This window comes from Sesamum indicum, linkage group LG6 (assembly GCF_000512975.1).
Source record: "Sesamum indicum cultivar Zhongzhi No. 13 linkage group LG6, S_indicum_v1.0, whole genome shotgun sequence".
Lineage (NCBI taxonomy): Eukaryota > Viridiplantae > Streptophyta > Magnoliopsida > Lamiales > Pedaliaceae > Sesamum > Sesamum indicum.
This window is the reverse complement of record NC_026150.1, coordinates 18,255,158-18,275,054: the sequence shown is the minus strand read 5'-3', so window position 1 is coordinate 18,275,054 and position 19,897 is coordinate 18,255,158. Positions and strand designations below refer to the sequence as shown.

At 36.2% G+C, this 19,897-nt stretch overlaps 3 protein-coding genes across 8 annotated transcripts; 1 reads left to right on the top strand and 2 right to left on the bottom strand.

The window, feature by feature from the left end:
• Positions 2,632-9,256, top strand: LOC105164906 (histidine kinase 5-like). Of its 2 annotated transcripts, none has more exons than XM_011083729.2 (13): positions 2,632-3,108; positions 3,753-4,642; positions 4,982-5,038; positions 5,261-5,488; positions 5,713-5,806; positions 5,890-6,096; positions 6,254-6,384; positions 6,514-6,563; positions 6,838-7,082; positions 7,207-7,310; positions 7,554-8,354; positions 8,741-8,917; positions 9,097-9,256. In XM_011083729.2, the coding sequence occupies exons 2-13, from the start codon at positions 3,926-3,928 to the stop codon at positions 9,220-9,222; spliced, it is 2,937 nt and encodes a 978-aa protein (XP_011082031.1). In that variant the 5' UTR covers positions 2,632-3,108; positions 3,753-3,925; the 3' UTR covers positions 9,223-9,256. The 2 variants fall into 2 exon arrangements, with proteins under 2 accessions (XP_011082031.1, XP_011082029.1); XM_011083727.2 differs by having other exon boundaries at positions 2,632-3,348.
• On the bottom strand, positions 9,510-12,971 carry LOC105164905 (glutamate receptor 2.7-like). The gene is made up of 5 exons (XM_011083726.2): positions 12,661-12,971; positions 11,231-12,564; positions 10,825-11,137; positions 10,240-10,646; positions 9,510-10,162 (listed from the first exon to the last, which is right to left on the bottom strand). Exons 1-5 carry the CDS (start codon positions 12,935-12,937, stop codon positions 9,572-9,574), a joined length of 2,922 nt encoding a protein of 973 aa, XP_011082028.2. The 5' UTR covers positions 12,938-12,971; the 3' UTR covers positions 9,510-9,571.
• Positions 12,904-17,870, bottom strand: LOC105164904 (glutamate receptor 2.1-like). 5 transcript variants are annotated; one of them, XM_020694851.1, is made up of 5 exons: positions 17,593-17,870; positions 15,860-17,193; positions 15,437-15,749; positions 14,940-15,346; positions 13,943-14,834 (listed from the first exon to the last, which is right to left on the bottom strand). In XM_020694851.1, exons 1-5 carry the CDS (start codon positions 17,852-17,854, stop codon positions 14,202-14,204), a joined length of 2,949 nt encoding a protein of 982 aa, XP_020550510.1. In that variant the 5' UTR covers positions 17,855-17,870; the 3' UTR covers positions 13,943-14,201. The 5 variants fall into 5 exon arrangements, with proteins under 5 accessions (XP_020550507.1, XP_020550510.1, XP_020550509.1 ...); XM_020694848.1 differs by adding an exon at positions 12,904-13,017 and having other exon boundaries at positions 14,173-15,749; XM_020694850.1 differs by having other exon boundaries at positions 14,940-15,749.

The window sequence follows — 19,897 nt, the reverse complement described above, 5'->3', positions numbered from 1 at the left end:
CAACTTAATTTTACACAATTTGACTTTAAAATACTATCTAACCTTGACCCCATTATTTGAGCTGATGAGGATGCATAGTTTATGTGGTCCAAATATTAAAATTCTAAAATCATTAGATATTAAATTTTGATTCATTCTAATGTGTTTATATATATACGCACACTTTTATGGTATTTATTATAATTCAAGTAGTTTAAATAAAATACGTTCGACAAAACTACCTGATATAGTTGTCCCAAATGGGAAATCAAACACGACAATCAATCTTGAGAAGCATCCATAATGTTTGGTTTTGTTTTTGGGTATTTTGTGGAGATAGAGAGAGAAAAACAACGATAAATAAAAATAAGTTAGATATAGTGATATGTTTGGATTTATTTTTGGAGATAATATAAAATAAGTATGGTATATTTGATGTTGGGTAGTGATGAGACAAAAAGTACTGTTTATTGTCAAATCATGTCTCTTCTATATATATTTATATATATATATATAAATGTATATAATTTATTTATAAATGAAGAGAGAAAAATTTCAGTTTTGTCCCCCACTCACTATTACAAAATACCTAAAAATGAGCCAAAAATTGACAAAATATTAAATGCCAAACATTGCTTCGGTGAGATGGCCCAAAATCGAAACCAAACATAATGATCAATTTTTCAGAAAAACAAGACTTTGTGTAGATTATGGTATTTAGATCCTTAAATTACACCACAAGTTGAACCAGTCCCCCAGTCTTCTTGCAACAATTGGACAAACTTTTATAACATGTCATTTGACACTCTTTATAGAAAGAAGATTATATTCTCGACAGACTAATGATGTTGTTATATTTCTTACATTGATGACAAATGAAAATTTTAAATGACTTATAAACATTAATATTTATTCTTTTTTGCACGATGTATTTTCAGACAAAATTATAAGTCTCATATAATTTCGTGTAATCATCAATAATTCTATTTCAGACAAAGTCTTATGATCATTTGACACTTATTAAAGGAAAAAAAAAAAAAACTATTTAGGGAAAAGCAAAAAGAAATAAATGTGGTGAGGGTGTCAGGACTGTTGAGAAATCCACCAACTTGCATTTAATCAATGACACATCAAAATCAGAGCTTTCACCTATGAATTAAAATTGTGACCCAACAAAAATAACATGTCCAACATACCTTTCTGTTCTTTCTGTTATTTCCTCCTTTATTTATTTATTTTTTATAAATTAAGGAAATATAAAATCTATTTATTTTTTTATGCCAAGGAAGAATTATGGGAGCTGTGACATCTTGGAACTATAAAAGCTCAGACCCACTCATAATTCACATATTTTATAATTCGTTCTTAGTCAATGCATTCCCATATTAAAAATAGGGTATAATATAGTTTCTAATGAATTATTCGTAATATAAAATTTATTTTTTTAAATAATAAATGTAATATTTACTTTTTGATTGGATAAAAATATTCCTTATGTTTTGAATAATTATATTATTTTTAATATATTTTAGGGGATAATTATTACATGATGAATAGTTTAGGGGCAAAACGTATTTTACTCCTTAATAATATAAAAAATTAAATAATGTACATATACCGTTTCAACAAGGGATAATTACGCTGCTTTTTTTTTTCTTTTTAAATTTGATATAATTACATGTAAGTAGTTTGAAAAATTACATTTAGTATTTCTGACGTCTGTTTTCATCTAATAAATAGATTTATCCGTTTGACGTTATCGAATTTGCTAAACTGCAACAAATCAGTAAATTTTGACCAATAAAAAGATCTATTTGTTAAACGAAAATAAAAAATAAAAATATCAGATATAATTTTTTGAACTATGAAAAATTTTATATATAATTATACCAAATTAAAAAAAAAAAGTCGATGTAATCAACCTTTTCAATAAATACGATGATGTCTGGTGCAAAGTTTTCATATGAAATTAACTGAAGTACTCTGGTGTGTCATGTAATTAAAATTTTAAGTATATATATAAATTTGTGTGTTATTTTATTTTAGAGATGTCAGCCAATGTTTGTAACCAATAAAACAGTCCACGTGGCCGCGACGGAAAGGGCATTTCTTTAATTAATCCAAAATCGCGTTAATTATATTGAACTAATTACATCATTAAGCTTAAAATTACGATTACGATTACGATTAACTTTTTTCGATTTGTTTTTTATTATTTTATTATAAAAGTATAGAAATCTTGCACTAGATTCCTTCCCAGTATTGGGTAAAACTAAAAGCAATAATCATTGCCATTTCCGGTTTTTGATTGATTATGGCGTATTGCATTACAACTCTCCAACTCCGTATGTAGCTGAACGCGCCGCCGATGTACGTCACCTCGTAACCGGCGGGCAGCGGATCCTCCTTTCTCCATTAGAAAATTCTCTCTCTCTGTCTCTCTCTCTCACACACACACACTGGTGTCTACGTACGTGTATTTCTTAATTGTTGTTTTGTGTACGTGTATACATACACACACTGTTCTCTACGACGTGTATTTCTTAATTGTTGTTTTGTGTACGTGTATGCATAGGTTTCGCAGGTGGGGATTAAAAAAGTTGGATAAATTTTGACATTTGAGCAGGCAGTGAAGTTTTCAGCAATACCATGCATCCAACCAGGAAACACACACACACACACACTACACACAGTATACACGTTCTGAGCACAGCTCGAGAGAGAGAGAGAGAGAGAGAGAGAGAGAGAGGACTTGTGATAATTTATGATCAGTACTATAAAAGAAAGCGAAGCAACCATTTTCTGTTGGCAATATTTTTCACCTCAAACGCACATGGTTTCTTCTTGATCCCTCACATTTTTTTCTTGGGTTTTCCCTTTATTATTTGTTTTCTTTATTCATCAGCAGCACATGCACTCTCTCATCGACCCACCTCGTCTACTCCTCTCGCTGCATTTTCTATGCGCTCTCAAACCTTGGCCTGCTATTATTTTTTTCTTTGACTGAGAAATCCAAAGAGATTCTTTCAGATCTACAGTGAAAAGGTTTAAGGCCGTGAATGGACTCGACCCTTTTGTTATTCTTGCATCACAGAGAGTAGCTGTCAGGAATTCTTGGATTCAACCAAGGTCAGCTTTTTGGGGGTTGTTATCCTAATTTGGATTGGCAATTCCTGTTTTCTCACCTTTTGGATTGTTAGTGCTCCTTGGATTCTGTCAATGGACCTCTGTCTTGTATTGCCCCGGATGAAAAGAACTTCCGTGTATGTATGCTCTGAGAGGTCGAGTTTTTGTTGACATTTTCAACTGTAACTACGTTGAAATTGAATGTTAATCAGTAGAAGAGCAGTGTTGTATGCTGAGTTAGTGGTAAGTTTTTTGATCATATGTGATTCTGGTTCCTCTGTTCTTTAGTAATGGAATCCATGAATGTTTACTGTGAGTCTTTTGCTTCTTCCCCTGCTAAATAACGAATTGGGATGAACCAAAAGAAATTACTATTTGTTATGATGTTTTCAGGTGTTTCCAGGTTGCATCCTTGCACTTTTTCTTAGTGATCCGTTCTAGTTGGATATTTCCTTTCTCTTTTCTTGGAGGGTTGTAAAATAATGTATTCAACTTGTTTTTCCTAAAATCTGCAACTCTAGCTGGAAAATAATTCCGCTACTTTTGCTCTTTACAGCACTGGACTCATTGTTTATACGCTGCTCATATATTTGGCCCATTTCCTGTTTATGGTTTTAAATTGATGGTCTACTGCCATTTTTCTTCAGACTTCACTCATCGGAAAAACTCCGGCAGCATTTGGGCATCAACGGCGCCCCATAAGCATGCAAAAGTCTAAACTGAGGTGCAGATGTCAATGTCTAATTGCTTGGTTTCATTGAATTGGTATTACGGTTCTGCAAAGGGCTGTCTGTGAAAGAATTAAACAACCGGACTAGAAATGGGTTGTGAGATTGAGATTGATCAATCAGAAGATATGGACATTGTCCTATCTTCAATGTGGCCGGAAAACATAAATGAGGCTGGGAGGCAATTTAATATTGAAAGGCCTGGAGCAGATCAAGATATGTTGGAGGAGGTAACAATCAACAAGGAGTCCAATATAGTCGATTTTAAGCGTCTTATGGAGCTTACAAATTACAGTGACAAGGGTAACTGGCAACTGGCAAACTTGATAAAGAATTGGGAATATAGGCAGGCTAATGCGGTGCGACTTCTCAGGGAGGAGCTCGAAAATCTTAGCAAGCAACAAGAAGAAGTTGAACTCAAGAAGTTGGAGATATTGGAAGAACATCGGTTCGAAAAAGATGGATATGGTGGTGATAAGCGTCCGATTTCTGTTCTTGATGAACATCTGAAGTATTTATATCAAGATGCTCCTCGAAGAAAGAATGATGTTATCTTCCGAGATGAAAAAATAGAAATAGATGCTGAATATGACAGCGTTATATACTGGAAGCAACGGTCTATGAATCTAGAGAAACTTTTAGAGGCAAGTCTACAGCGAGAGCAGATATTATTGGGGAAATTGCAGGAAAGTATCGAAAATCTGGAAAGGCAATCCTCTCCTGTAGAAGAATTATCGCAGGTTTTGATGAGAGCAGATAATTTCTTACATTTTGTCCTGCAAAATGCACCAGTTGTCATCGGTCACCAGGTATACTGAAGTTATGATGATTTTAGAATCATTCAGATCGATGATTGAAATTTCTACCTGATATTTATGCGATGAACTGAAAACGGTCCTGACAAAATTGGAGGGCTTACAGTATAATTTTATCTTTATATTTACCTCTTTAGCCTTTTGCGTCAAACTTCCAACATTGTAATTTTGTTGATTAAAACCTTTAGATATTAAGTTTGCTGGACAGGAGAGTAACATCAAGGCTTAGGAATTCATTTTGTTTCATAAATTAACAAAATGGTACTTCTGGTTTTACATTAAAAGGTACTGGTTCTCTGCATAGTGATTTACCAAGTGCTCTATATTTTTCAGGACAAAGAACTGCGCTACAGATTCATCTTTAATCATTTCCCAAGTTTGCGCGAGGAGGTAAATTAGTACTGAGGGTTTATTTTGTCATTGTTTGTTAATTGCTGTTTTAACTATTTGGAGTAACTTCATTAGATAGTTTAACTATTTGCAGTAACTTGCACCGATGCTTCTTCTGAAGAGCAGTTGATGTTTTAGTCATAAACCATGTAGCTTATGCAAGTTTGATTACTTTATCGAATTACCTGCTATAATAATTCCTCAGCATAACTGATTTTACAGGATATCATAGGCAAAACGGATGTAGAGATCTTCAAGGGTGCTGGTGTAAAGGAATCTCAAGACTTCAAAAGAGAAGTTCTGGAAAGAGGATTACCTGCAAAGAGGGAAATCACATTTGAAACAGAGCTGTTTGGTACAAAAATCTTCTTAATTTATGTTGAGCCTGTTTTCAGCAAGACAGGAGAGACAATTGGCGTAAACTATATGGGAATGGAAGTAACTGATCAGGTAAATTGAGTTCTTGTGTTTTTACATTTTCCTTTGCTGAATGTTGAAGGTAGTAAGCTTCATAATGAAACCATTGATGAATTACAAAGATCATATTTCCTCATTCACTTTTTTGCAGTAAATTTTTCTCTATTAAGTTTTCCCATCTATAACGAATAACCTTACTGTCCCCTCTCTTGTACTGGTTTATTCTGCTAACTTTTAGGTTCCTGATTATATGACAGGTGAGGAAAAGAGAAAAGATGGCAAAGCTTAGAGAAGAGATGGCTGTACAAAAAGCCAAGGAGACAGAACTCAACAAAACAATTCATATCACAGGTGATCCTAGTCATAGCTGTAATGGCTGGAATCACCATAGAAAAAATATGGTAACTCATTTGTACTTGATATAATTCTTGCAGAGGAATCAATGCGAGCAAAACAAATGCTGGCTACCATGTCTCATGAGATAAGATCTCCTCTATCTGGAGTTGTAAGCATGGCTGAGATTCTCTCCCACACTAAACTCGACAAAGAACAGCGGCAGCTCTTGAATGTAATGTTGTCTTCAGGCGATTTGGTTCTTCAATTAATAAATGATATCCTTGATCTTTCCAAGGTGGAGTCAGGTGGGATGTTAAATCTGTTCGTGGCAAGTTCTTGTTGGTGTTTCCTCATCTAATTTGACGTGTGTTGATAATTTTGACACAATTCATCGGTTTGTGCTATGGAGAATATATACATATGTGCATCTAAATCTGATGGAATAATTATCACCTTTCTTAGGAGTTATGAAATTGGAAGCTACAAAATTTAGACCAAGAGAGGTAGTGAAGCACGTACTCCAGACAGCAGCAGCATCATTACAGAAACTACTAACCTTAGAAGGACATGTAGCCGATGATGTTCCTGTGGAGGTAAAGGACATGATGTTATGTTCTTGATCAATAATCCAGAAGTTCTCTTATTTAGTAGTTCACTGGGAATGGAGTGTCGTATTAACTTGCAGATTGAGGTCCTTTAATGGAAATTCTTCAATTTTTCAGGTTATTGGTGATGTCCTAAGGATTCGCCAGATTCTCACAAACCTAGTCAGGTAATTAAAGCTCACCTTTCTTGATACCTAAAATTGAAAGGTTTGGCAGAAATGAGATTCGATTTCATTTATTCTGCAAGCTTTCTGTCGCTTATTGAATTTGAGAGAGCTGATGACGACAAATTACACAATATACCTAGTGATGGAGTGGATTTAATTATTCATTATGAAACTCATTTCCTTATAAGTTGAGTTCTGGTTATTTATTAAAATATTTTCATTACACATCAGTTGGATAATGTGTAAAGATAATCAACCTTTCAATTTTTAACAGCAATGCCATCAAGTTTACTCATGAAGGCAAGGTCGGAATAAAGATTTATGTGGTTCCAGAGCCTCACAGTCTAACCAAACAAGATTCTCAGAAAATGTCTTCAGATCAAACAACTGATTCTGCAACCATGGGGAAAGAATTGTTGATGTCTGAGATGGAAGAAGACAAAGTGAGCCATCCCGATGCAGAGGAACCAGTAGTGTGGATTCGCTGTGATGTCTACGACACAGGGATTGGAATACCTGGTATTTGTCATTTTTTGTTCTCTTTGCCTGTCCTTAAACTGACATGTTACATTTGTTGCAAATTCCAATGTTTGTTCAAAGGAAAACTGATATGATAATTACCCTTTGAACCTTCATATAACAGAACATGCTATGCCCACTCTATTTAAGAAATACATGCAAGTGGGAGCAGATACTGCTAGAAAGTATGGTGGAACAGGACTAGGCCTTGCAATCTGTAAGCAACTGGTAAGCTCTCTCATACACACACAAGAAGTATCTGTCAAGTTTCTCTCGTTGAAGAAGTTTGATCTTTCTTATAGCGAATGATGAGACTATATGTTATGCAGTAGCAGCCAACTCTTAGTTTGCCTCTTTGTAATTTATGAAACAATATGAAATAGTGATTTGTCGGCAGTCAGCAATGCGATATAACTGTTTAATGCTTACCCTGAGGTTCTTACGTTCTCAACATTTTTGACTGATGAACAGGTCGAGCTCATGGGTGGTTATCTTACTGTTTCCAGCAAAGAGCATTATGGGTCTACTTTCACGTTTATACTACCTTACAAAGTTTCACTGATCTCTGATAGTTCAGATGACTCTGATGAACTCTCACATACCGAGAACCAAGATTTCCCAAATGATGGAAATGATGATGATTTACATTCAGGCATTTTTCTGTTCCAACCACACACTTTGGCTTCTCAAAGGTCTGGAAGGATCCCAAAGCTCTCTCCAATTACTTATGGATTTAATGCCTCACAGAGACTTAATGGCTTGTTAGAGGACTCTTCATCTCCCTCTAGTAGGATTACATATAAAGAGACCAGTTTGGAAGAAGATGCATATTCAGCAGCTGGTCCAATGGAGGCATCATCTGATCTTGAAGTTTCACAGACCCACAGCTTGCTTTCGAACAACTCATGTTCAGCTGAGAAAAATGAACTGGGTCATTCTGATATGAATAATCATTTTCATCCTTATGCACACTCCACCAGTTCCTCAAGAGTAAGTGAGAACACAAATAAAACTTCAGAGACGAGCGTTTCCCAAGAAAGGTATCAAACACATGAAGAAAGAGATCGAGCTTCTGAGTGCTCTTCCAGCAACAATGCTGAAATTCCAACAGCTGAGCTGAAACCTAAGATACTTCTTGTGGAAGATAACAAGATTATTGTTACAGTGACAAAGTCGTTGATGAAGCAGTTGGGCCACAATGTTGATGTTGTAAATAATGGAGCAGAAGCTCTCCGGGCAGTTCAACGCCAAAGCTATGATCTCATTCTAATGGTAAGCTAGAAATAGAAGCATCAGAATTAATACTTGTTTCTAAGCTAGTTCAATTAAGCTGATGTCATGTCATCATCCACTTAGAATTCTAATACAAAGAAAATAATGATTGGAAAAAGACACTCTTTTCTACTAATGATTGACAATTCATTGTTGGTCAGCCGAGGGGCCCAAATAATGTAGGTTCAGATGATATCTTATAGCATCAGTCTTACCATATGATCATATTGAGTCAAGGAGAATATCATTGCATGGCCATTTATATATCTGCTCTTCATGCTAAATTAAGCTAAGAAGTGAAAGATCCAACATGATTTTATGCTTCTTATTTTTATTTATACATATTGTTGGTTTGTAAGAGACTGAAAGGGGGGGAATATTCACAGGATGTATGCATGCCAGTGATGGATGGTCTTCAAGCTACAAGATTGATCCGATCCTTTGAGGAAACTGGTAGTTGGGACGATGCAGTGAAGGCAGGGATCGAGCTGCAATTACCACCTGAAAATTCTTCACCAAATTCACAACAAAAAAAGCCAGGAAAGAGGATCCCTATCATAGCGGTAAGTTATAAAGTGTTATTTTGTTTATCCACTATTGGTCTCTGCCCTTTTCCCTTATTAAGAAGCACTCCACATTGCCTTACATACTATTCAAACAGAAGTCTAATATCCAAGGCCAATCTGTAGTTCCTTGTACTTACTCAAGTAGCCCCTAACAAATTCAGTTGATATTTCCGCAGATGACAGCAAATGCATTGTCGGAGAGTGCTGATGACTGTTTTGCTAATGGTATGGACTCATTTGTATCAAAACCTGTAACTTTACAAAATTTAAGACAATGTCTGCAACAATATTTACCAGAGTAGCAGCTGTAAATATAGCATCTTGTACAGAAAAAGGAGTAAGCTAGGAAAGTTTTGACATCAATGTACAGTGCTAATGTTTCTGATTAATGTTAAATATCTTTAGATCAGCATAGCATTCCCAATAACCCTCTAATTGTTGGTGTTCTGCATTTAAATATCTATTTCTTTCAATTGCAAAAGCTAAAATGTATAAATCCAAGTAGGTTTTGATGATAAGGAATTACAACTTCACATAAAAGTTCGATTACAAGAATCCCTCTTGCAAGATGACAGGGGACTAAATTGCATATAAAGGAAATATTACTGATTCGATCGGTATCTTTTCTTGTAGTGCTTTCCACTAACAGGCTCAACTTTCTGCTGTCACCTGAGACGCTTCCCCTTGTGAATTTCTGATTACAGTTCCCACTGAACTCCCCTGTTCTCTTCTAAAACTTATGTTCTGCTCTGAATAATCAGAGAAAACGGCACTTGCCGGGCCATCAGTTAGAGGTGAGGCCCCTGAGAAACTTGATGGACGGTGTTGGATATTTTCATGGGATTCCATTGCCCTCTCCACAGCCTCACCATCTCCACCATTTCTATCTTTCCTGAAAGTATGAGCACTCAGATCCCTATTGTCAAACCTCTGCAGTAGCTCTTTTATCTTGCTCGAAATTGTGGAATCAGGACTAGAATCTACTATCACATGCCAATGATCGTGCAAGAACCTGATCACATGTATCATTAAGGCTGAAACTGCAGTTATTCCTACTATCATAAAGAGCCCCCAGAAGCTGTCCAGCCCGAGACTTTCAGATGAAAGCAGGTTTACAGAGTTTGTGCATTTAGCATTATTCCCAAACCATTTCTTCTCAATCTCCACCATTTTTTCACCTTCAGTTATGTTCAAGATTGCTCTTGAAACATCAGGTACTAGAGGAGAACCTATTGGGAAGACCTGTGAACACAAAGATTAAGTGAAAAATTAAAATGGAAATATGTAAATAACATTCTTTTGGGTATAGAAATACATACGAATGCAAAACCGTCAGTCTTGTATGTAGGACCAACGGTGGTGTACTTTGAGCAGTATTTGGCGAGAAAAACGTTAATATATGGAATCTCTTCGAAAGCAGCAGCTATACCACCATTTCCAGTTCCTTTGGAGAAAAGTTCATCCCATTGTTCCGGAGAGTTATATGGCAGTAGTCTGGACTCATCAAAGTTCAATCTCTTTAGAAGACCATAAACAAATGATCCCTCCTGGTACCCCACATATTCCTTGTTTCTAATAAGCTCATTAACATCTGTGAGCGTCGGCTGCAGCTGCTGAACTGTTAACATGGATGCAAGACTTGCGGTGTAGCTTTGGGTAAGTATAAGAACCACCAAGAACCATATCACCAACACAAACCTAGCCAAGTTGCTGACCACCTTCTCTTCTACAAGAAACCAATGCTCAAAGGTTAGCATGGAAAATGAGCCCCCCTGCTTATTATCGATATATGGTTTACATAAATTATGTTAGGATTTCAGCAATTTCCCCACAATCTAGCCTTCTAATAGTTGTTAATGCAAAACTTGAAAGATTTGCTTTTTAGAGGATGTCAGTTAACTTACTGTGAGCGAAGACCATGATTGAGAAGGCAAACCACAATATCACACCCAACTGAGGTCCAGGAGGGCCCCTGAAGTCTTCGTTTATTCGATGTTCAAGAATCCAAATCAAGAACCCAATGAAAACAAAGGAGCAAAAGCTTGTCAACCAAAGCTCCCAAGTTAGTGGCTTCAGAAAAACCCATGCATTTTTGCTCTTGTAGTCTTTTACTGGTACAACCATCAAAACGCCAGATGCTATAAAAGGCAGAGTGAAGTCAACAAACTGGGACCTGTTTGCTATAATAGTTACATCTCCAGCTACGGCATCATAGTTCTGTATTGCAATCAGAGAAGGTTAGCTATTTGACTGTAGTCAATGTAATTCTTTTTTGTTGTCCAAAAGAGAAGCAGAGAGAACTATACTTACTCCAAGGTATACTTGATAGGCCAAATCGTTATTGGTACCAGCATACTTGTGCTCAGGTGTTGCAAATGGAATGTATTCATAGGGTACAGTATATGGTAGTGCTGCCATAACTGCATCAAAAACATCAATGCAGTATCCTTCCACTTCTATTGAGTTGTCAAGATTCCAAGTGACATGAACAAACTCGGTAAAACAATCATTTATAGGCACTCCTATTCGCATTTTCTTCCCGTTTGTGGGAATAACCCAACCCTTTGGTGGAGATGTCTTATCACCTGGCCATATGATAGATCCAAAATTGGACCTGGATTTCATGGCTGCATTTGAATTTCTAATATTTAGTTTCTTGGAAATTCCATTCTCTTTTGTCCAGTATCCTATCACTCGGGCTCCAGGACCTACCACGTTTACAATCTCATAAGGAGGCGATTGGAGCTGGCCATCAACTAACAGAAACTTTCCAGCCAGGCCTCTGAAAGAAGTACTTGATAAAACCTGAATAAGCTTCAGTCCAGTTCTGGAGACTCCAAAGGCTTCAAGGTCTGTGGAATTTGTAGAAATAACTGTCCTCTGATAGCTAGCATTGGTTAGTCTTGCTTTCTCTGCCGCTATGGCTAGTGCAATGGCCGAGTCATAAGCCCATAGTCCAAAAATGTTCAAGTCTGGACTAATAGCTGTTGGTGTGTTCTGGTGAAGCCTTTTCTTGTATCGAACTGTGAAACTATCAAACTCTTTTGTTCTTGAAATATGTGGTTTCACACCTATTACTCCCAGCATGGACTCTACGACCAAAGGATCCATTGAATATAATTCATTTGCGATTCCATCAGTTATGATCCATGCATAGTCTTCACTCATCATTCCTAGCTGTTTTGCTTTCTTAAAGAGTCGAGAACCAAGATTGGTCAGCATGTGCACAATGAAAACTCTTGTTTGCATTGTCATCAGCTTGTAAAGCTCTGCAACAATTTGATCATCTGTTGCTAGTGACGGAATGGCACTTCTATAAGGTACACGGGCATTCACCTGTTCCAACGCATCCGTCAGAAATGGTATGATCCCTTCTCCAAACTCATTATCCACATAGATGGGCACAACTTCTCTCCATCCAAAGGCTTGAATTACTGCACTTATGGCTTCCACTTGGGAAGAGTCATTCAGAGTGGCACGGATGAAATACGGGCTTCTCAGTGATGACAGAGAAGGACTTGTGGCTGAAAACGTGATTACAGGAACTTGAGCTTTGTCTCCAAGATTTATCATGAAGTTTGCTTGAACAGAGGTCAGGGGACCTAAGATGGCTTGCACTTCAACATTCTTCAATAGGTCCAGGACTGCATTTCATGTTCAAGAAAATTAATCAGTTCATTGTCACGTTACTGGCCTGGCAATCTTTTTTGGAAGTCTAGAGAGATAGAGAGAGAGAATACCTGCAGCAGCTGCCCCAACAGCGTCACCATTGGAGTCTCTGCTGTGGATTTGCAGCCTAGTCTTGTAATGAGCATTCGTGGCGTAGAAGTCCGAGAGGGCCATTGAAATGCAGTTCGATCCCATGTCTCCAATATAATCATTCATGTCTAGAACTAAGCCAACTCTTATCGGGACAGGCTGAGTCCGAGCAGCAGCCATTTCCAATGTTAAAATCTTGATGTACAGAAAGAAAAACAAGAGCTGAAAGATGAAATGACTGGAATATTTCTTCTCCATAGTGCATGCAAACAAATGCTTGGAGAGAGATCGTAATCATTGTTTGAGCATCTATCGTGTTTATATATTGCAGGACTGACCTGTCACATCTGGAAGTGAGATACACAACGTTGAAATATAATAGTAGACCATTTACCAAAATATATAGATTGCTTAGAGCAAATTGAGTAGTCTATTAATATACTGAAAGAAAACTTCGTGAAAGGTAAAGGACCAAAAATAATCTCTCGGATATTTAAACAAAATTAGTTATAAAGCGTATAATTTATTGAGTAGTTGAAGTACTTAACCAGCCGCCATCCTACAGCATTGTCAAGTGTTGAGCATGCTGAAAGAGGAGATAACGATGACGACGACGATGACGACGATGATTCCATGTTGAGTGCAGAGTATAATAATGAGATGCAAGTTCTTGTAAAAAATGACTTTGACCTTGAATTAACGACAAGAAATTTGAAATTACACCAATCAGAGCAACCCAAGAAGGACCCAAAAGACCAAGCGCCCCTCTAACACCCCCCCTTCTGCAATCAAAATATAAACGTTTGAATGGAATATTCAAGTTCTTTTTAAGTGTCTTTTATTCCTTTTCATAGTCAGTGCCAGCTTGTTAGCGTCCAACAATTAAGATCTTGATTTGTTTTCGTTTGACTTCATGTGGTTAGAGTTTTGATTGCTTTCTTGTTTCCATTGGTTGGTCTACTTTTATTTCCTTATGATATAATCTTTCTTTGATCATTGAGAAGCCCATATTAAAAATTCATCTTTTAAATGATTTATTAATGGAGAAGTGGAAGAAACGAGGTCATTTTTACATAAAGGATCACAAATTTGAGGGCGATGCTGTATTACTTTATTAGTGAAATTGATTGAAATTTGTTCATTGTCAATTCTTGTGTAATTATTAGGGGAGCTCTTCATGAGTGATGAGTTATATGGATATCTTCACAAAGTATAAGACTATTATAGTGGTACTTGAGAAGACTTTTCTAACATAGTCATCATTATAGTGGAAGGATGTAACAGGAAAGGAAACATAAGAGAATTTACAGTAGGCAATGAAGGAAAAAATTTAGAGCCAGTAACTTTCTCTGAGATCTTTCTAAAATCCTAGGTGAAATAAATACAATGAAGTAAGAGAAACTAGTATTGGGCTCTGCCGAAGAATTAGATTTGCAAATTACAATAGCACCTCCACACTTGTAGCAGAAGTCATAGCTGAAGTAAACACTAACCTGCCTATCTCAGTTATGATTCTGATGTGTCAATGTTGTGTTGTTTGCTCTTTTTCATTTGGATTAGCCAGTTCAATCTCCTGGTTTATTATCTGTGCTGATTCGCCTTGTTGATTTCTCGTTGCATTATCTGCTGAACTCCTTTGACCTCCTTGAAAATTTGTGGTCTGCTCTGAGGGGCTTGAAAGAACAGGACTTGGTGGGCCGTTAGTATGTGGAGAGGCCAGTAAATAATTTGATGGACTTTGCTCGTAGTTGTTGTGGGGTGAATGCATTGAACTACCATAGGCATCATCTCTCTCTGGCGTTCTGATGTGCTTGAATGTATGAGATCTGAGATCTTTGTTGTCGAACTCTGTTAGCAACTCCACTAATTTGCTCCATATTGAGGATTCGTCGTCTATGATGTTCCAATTTTCACCCAGGAATCTAACCACATAGATTATGAGGGCTGCAATTCCAGCTATTCCTACTAGTAAGAAGAGGCCCCAGAAGCTTGCTAGCCCAAGACTTTTTGGTGAAAGCAAGGTGTTAGTGTCTGGACACTTGGTCTTATAATCCCCCAACCACTTCCTCTCAATCTCCACAATCGTTTGACCCTCAGTTACATTTAGAATCGCTCTTGAAACATCAGTTACTAGAGGAGAACCTATTGGGAAGACCTGCAAAGTAGAAAAAGAGAGTTTAGAACAAAAATGGTTGGAGAAAATGAAAGCCTTTTTATGGATAGAAATATTGCAACAGAGGGAGGGAAGAGGACCACATACAAAGCCAAAACCGTCTGCCTTATGTATAGGTTCGACCATCATGTATTTTGAACAGTACTTGCTCAGGAACAGGTTTATATATGGGATCTCATGAAAAGCGGCAGCTATGCCACCATTTCCACTGCCTTTGGTGAGAAGTTCATCCAGTTCCTCAGGTGATTTGTACTCCACTAGTCGTGACTCATCAAAATTCATCTTCTTCAGAAGTCCAAAAATGAATGATCCTCGCATGTAGCCTACATATTCCTTGTTTCTAATAAGCACATTTACGTCATTAACAGTTGGCTGCAGCTTCTGGACAGTTAACATGGAAGCAAGACTGGCAGTATAGCTTTGGGTTAGTATAAGTACTACCAAGAACCATATGATTAGCACAAACCTCGCCAAGTTGCTGACCACCTTCTCCTCTGCAAAAAACAGAACAAGAGTCTCAAATTTGTTCAAAATGCTGCAGTGGCTAAAAGGAATGTAGTTTGAAAAGATGATATCTAGCTTACTGTGAGCGAAGACCATGGTTGAGAAGGCAAACCAGAATATCATGCCTACTTGATACCAAACGGGCCCCCTGAAATCTTCATTTATTCGATGTTCAAGAATCCAAATCAAAATCCCAATGAAAACAAATGAGCAAAAGCTTGTCAACCAAAGTTCCCAAGTCAGTGGCTTCACAAATACCCATGCATTTTTGCTCTTATCATCTTTGATCGGCACCACCATTGAAACACCGGATTCTGTGTAAGGCAGAGTGAAATCGACGTACTGTGATCTATTTCCTACAATGGTCACATCGCCAGATACAGCATCAAAATTCTGTTCAATATTGATCAGGAAAGAGGTTAGCTGTAGAACCATGGGGATCTTGCTCTATTGATAAGAACAATTTAGTCTTTTACATCTCATGACAAAGAGGAAATACTTACGCCGAGGTATACTTGATAGGCGAAAGCATTGTAGTCTCCAGCCATCTTGTGGTCAGGTGCTGCGAACGGAACGTATTCATATGGCACACCATATGGTAGTGTAGCCATCACTGCATCAAAAACATCTATGCAGTATCCTTCAACTTCTGTAGAATTGTCCGAATTCCAAGTGACACGTACGAACTCAGTGAAACCTTCCTTTATAGGTACTCCTACTCTCAATTTCTTTCCGTTTGTTGGAATCACCCAACCCTTGGGTGAAGATAATGCATCGCCTGGCCAGATAATGGACCCAAGGTTGGATTTGGAAGTGGAATACTTGTTTTTGTCTGCACTTGTTAAGTTTAGTTCTCTGACAATTCCGCTCTCTTTTGTCCAATATCCTATGACTCGAGCTCCAGGACCAACCATGTTTACTATTTCAAAAGGAGGAGCTTGTAGTTGGCCATCAACTAATTGGAAGTCCCCAGCGAGGCCTTGAAACGGCGTACTTGTTAAAGCCTGAATGAGCCTTGGTCCAGCATCTGATACTCCAAAGGCTTCAAGGTCTGTAGAATTTCTAGAAATGTTTGCGTCTCGATATTTAGGATTTCTTAGTCTTGCTTTCTCTGCTGCCATGGCTAGTGCAATGGCCGAGTCATAAGCCCACAGCTTAAAAATGTCCAAATCTGGAGATTTTGGATTATTCCTCTGAACTGTTCTCTTATATCTAATTGCAAAGTTATCAAGCTCTTTTGTCTTGGGAATATAAGGTCTTACTCCTATTACTCCTAGCATGGACTCTATGACAGAAGGATCCATTGAGCTTAACTCATTTGTGATGCCATCTGTTATTATCCATGCATAATCTTGACTCATCATTCCTAGTTGTTTTGCTTTGGTGAAAAGGAGAGAAGCGAGAGGGCTCATCATGTGGACGATGAAAACTCTAGTTTGCATTGTCATCAGCTTGTAAAGCTCTGCAACAATTTGATCATCTGTTGCTAATGGTGAAATGACACTTCTATAAGGGACACGAGCATTTACCTGTTCCAAGGCATCAGTCAAATATGGTATAATCCCTTCCCCAAATTCATTATCCTCATAGATTAGCACAGCTTCTTGCCATCCAAAGGCTTTAACAATTGCGCCTATGGCGTCTACTTGTGACGAATCATTTAGAGTAGCCCGAACGAAGTATGGACTCCGCGTCGATGAAAGAGAAGGACTTGTGGCGGAGAAAGTAACGACGGGAACATGAGCTTTGTGTCCAAGAGCAATAAGGAAGTTAGCCTGTACTGAGAACTCGGGACCTATGATGGCTTGCACTTCAACATTCTTCAGAAGGTCCAGAGCTGGAATTCATGTGCAAGAAAGAATTCAGTTGATTGCCACATTCAGGTGTGTTCTTGTGGAATATGTAGTGTAGTGTTCTCCATTTGAATTTTTTTTACTGAAATAGAGATTTCCTTGGAGCTGATTTCCAGCATGCTTGATACAACTATTGAAAAGTATGACTTATAGAACAAGTTACAGCTTAGGTAGGTCCTACTGGGGTGGGGGAAGGGGGGGTTGAAAGAAAACATTGAAATGATCTTGCTGAATGAAACCTGAATGCACACAAAAAGGTATTAATCCTACATATTCACAACATTTGACAAAGTAAACACTTCAGTGTGAGTTGAATAAGTGAATTGCGTAAAGGACATCTTATTTACTTTTCTTGTTGTCTTTTGTGTGTGAAGGCTAAGTACCTGCTGCAGCTGCGCCAACGACGTCTCCCTTGGAGTCCCGGTTGGTGAGAACCAGCCTAGTCCTATAATGATCATGTGTGGCATAGAAGTCCGAAAGCGCCATGGATATGCAGCTCAATGTCGCGCTCCCACCTTCATAATCATCCATGTCCAGCACCACCCCAACTCTTACAGGGACAATCTGCGCCGCTGCCATTCTACTCAAGTATACAAAGTAAACAAAAAGACACCAAAAGGGGTGGCTAGAAGTTTTCTTCTCCATATCTGAATTTTGTAGCTCAAAGAGTTAAGAAAATGATCACGACTTGAACACCATAATATGTGCGCGTATATATATATAAGGCAGTGTTAGAATGTTTGAACTTTGAACTCTCACAATCCCCAACTGCTATGTATAGCATGTATAGATATTGTTGTTTTTTTGAAGCATGATTGGACGGATTGAAGTTTACTTTGGTGAAGTCAATGGAATTATTTATCATGTGGACCTCCACATGACTTGTTGTTAAATGTCTTGCGACCAGCGTTGGTAGACTTGATCAATTTTACATACAAGTTGATGGAAAAACAATAGGGGAGATATAGAGAGAAGTTGATGGGGTAAGTTAAGAGGTCGTCAAGCTTAACAACTGTCATCCGCGGTGGGTGCTTCGTTTTCTTACTCGGGGAACTACTCCGTCAAATATACTTCAATTATTGGAAAAAGAAAGGAGTAATTGTTAAATGAATACCTCATTTTTTTTTTTAATAAAAATACAATTATACGGGTGCTGTGTACTGTGCTAAGGAAGTGTTTGTGTAAAACTTTGCTGTTGAATAAGGGCGTACTTGTAATTTTGTAAAAGGAACTATTGATGTAATTTGTTCTATACTTAAATACAAATAATGTAGTAAATAAATCCAGGTTAACACAAAATAAGATATATTATAATATATTTAGTGGAATTTCAAATTCATAATATAAAAATTATTTGTTAGGTATAGTCCTTTTCTTTTCTTTTTTTTTTTTTTTGTGAAAAGAGTACTAATGAATAGGGGTGGCAACAAGTCGAGCTCGAGCTCAAACTTTTTTTTTCTTTTTAATTTTTTTGTTTTTTTTTATTATTATAAATTATGGAAATCATCAATTTTTTACATAAATTTATAAGTAATAAAATAAATTGTATAATGCTATATTATTGTTATTATTATTATTAGATTAAATAATAGAAATCATCAATTTTTTACATAAATTTATAAGTAATAAAATAGATTGTATAATGTATATTATATTATAAATATACCAAAATATAGTATGAAATTCTAATTTATTGTTATAAATATAAACTACTGATTAGTTTAGTAGTAATATAATTAGTAAATTGTACCAAAAAAAAAAAAATCATTCTGAACAGTTTAAAGTTATTGGGAAAGTATCAATTATCTGAATAATGCAATTGAGATACATAAAAGATATTTTATAGTTGAAATTAATATATGTTCACAATCTGCAAAATTTATATATTTATAAATATTAGTATAACATTGATGTAACTATCATCCTACATTGTTAAATAACATGGATTAATTGGGCCATTAAAATTCAGATAAGACCGTTAGATATGATAAAACTTACAGAAAAATACATTTGATAAAGTTTTAGACTTATTGGATATACGGATGTAGAGATATCGTACTCGAAACATAAGAGTAATCATTCAAGACGGTGTATCATTGAATCAGACCATGTGATTTTAAATCATACCGTTTGATATGATCTAATGGACACAGTCTTGTATATATTTAAATTTCGTATGAATCGGGTGCCCGAATTTTAAGATACCGTAATTATTGATTAAACTTTTTAATCTCATTATATATATAATAAAATAAGAATTAAAATTGTTCAACCATCATCATCATCATCATTATTATTATTATTATTGTTATTATTATTATTATTATTATTATTATTATTATTATTATAATTTTTAGATTACTTCATAGGAATTACTAAATTTTGACATAAATTTATGAATAATAAAAAATTATAAGTGAATTACTTGTCTATTTAAAAATATATAACGTAATACAAATATATATTAAAATATAACATAAAGTTTATATATATCATATTAAATAATAATTTTAATTATAAAAAATATTATAATTTACTAAGTTGTTGATTAAATTTATTTTTGTATAAAGATTAAATGTATAAATAAAAGTACCATAATTTATTATTATCCAAAATAAAATGGATGATATTGATTAATAATTATAATATATGGTCAATTTTGATTCTAAAATTGATCAAATATTAAAT

Bases quoted from the DNA above. Each gene is read 5' to 3' on its own strand.
- LOC105164905 (XM_011083726.2), bottom strand. From the start codon at position 12,937: ATGGAGAAGAAATATTCCAGTCATTTCATCTTTCAGCTCTTGTTTTTC. The intron at 11,138-11,230 runs GTAAGTATAGTT...ATTGCAATACAG, and splicing joins CCTATCAAGTATACCTTGGA to AACTATGATGCCGTAGCTGG. The intron at 10,163-10,239 runs GTATGTATTTCT...TTGTGTTCACAG, and splicing joins AGACTGACGGTTTTGCATTC to GTCTTCCCAATAGGTTCTCC.
- LOC105164906 (XM_011083729.2), top strand. From the start codon at position 3,926: ATGGGTTGTGAGATTGAGATTGATCAATCAGAAGATATGGACATTGTC. The intron at 5,807-5,889 runs GTGATCCTAGTC...TAATTCTTGCAG, and splicing joins CAAAACAATTCATATCACAG to AGGAATCAATGCGAGCAAAA. The intron at 8,918-9,096 runs GTAAGTTATAAA...ATATTTCCGCAG, and splicing joins AGAGGATCCCTATCATAGCG to ATGACAGCAAATGCATTGTC.
- LOC105164904 (XM_020694848.1), bottom strand. From the start codon at position 17,854: ATGGAGAAGAAAACTTCTAGCCACCCCTTTTGGTGTCTTTTTGTTTAC. The intron at 17,194-17,592 runs GTACTTAGCCTT...CATGAATTCCAG, and splicing joins CGTTGGCGCAGCTGCAGCAG to CTCTGGACCTTCTGAAGAAT. The intron at 15,750-15,859 runs GTAAGTATTTCC...AATATTGAACAG, and splicing joins CCTATCAAGTATACCTCGGC to AATTTTGATGCTGTATCTGG.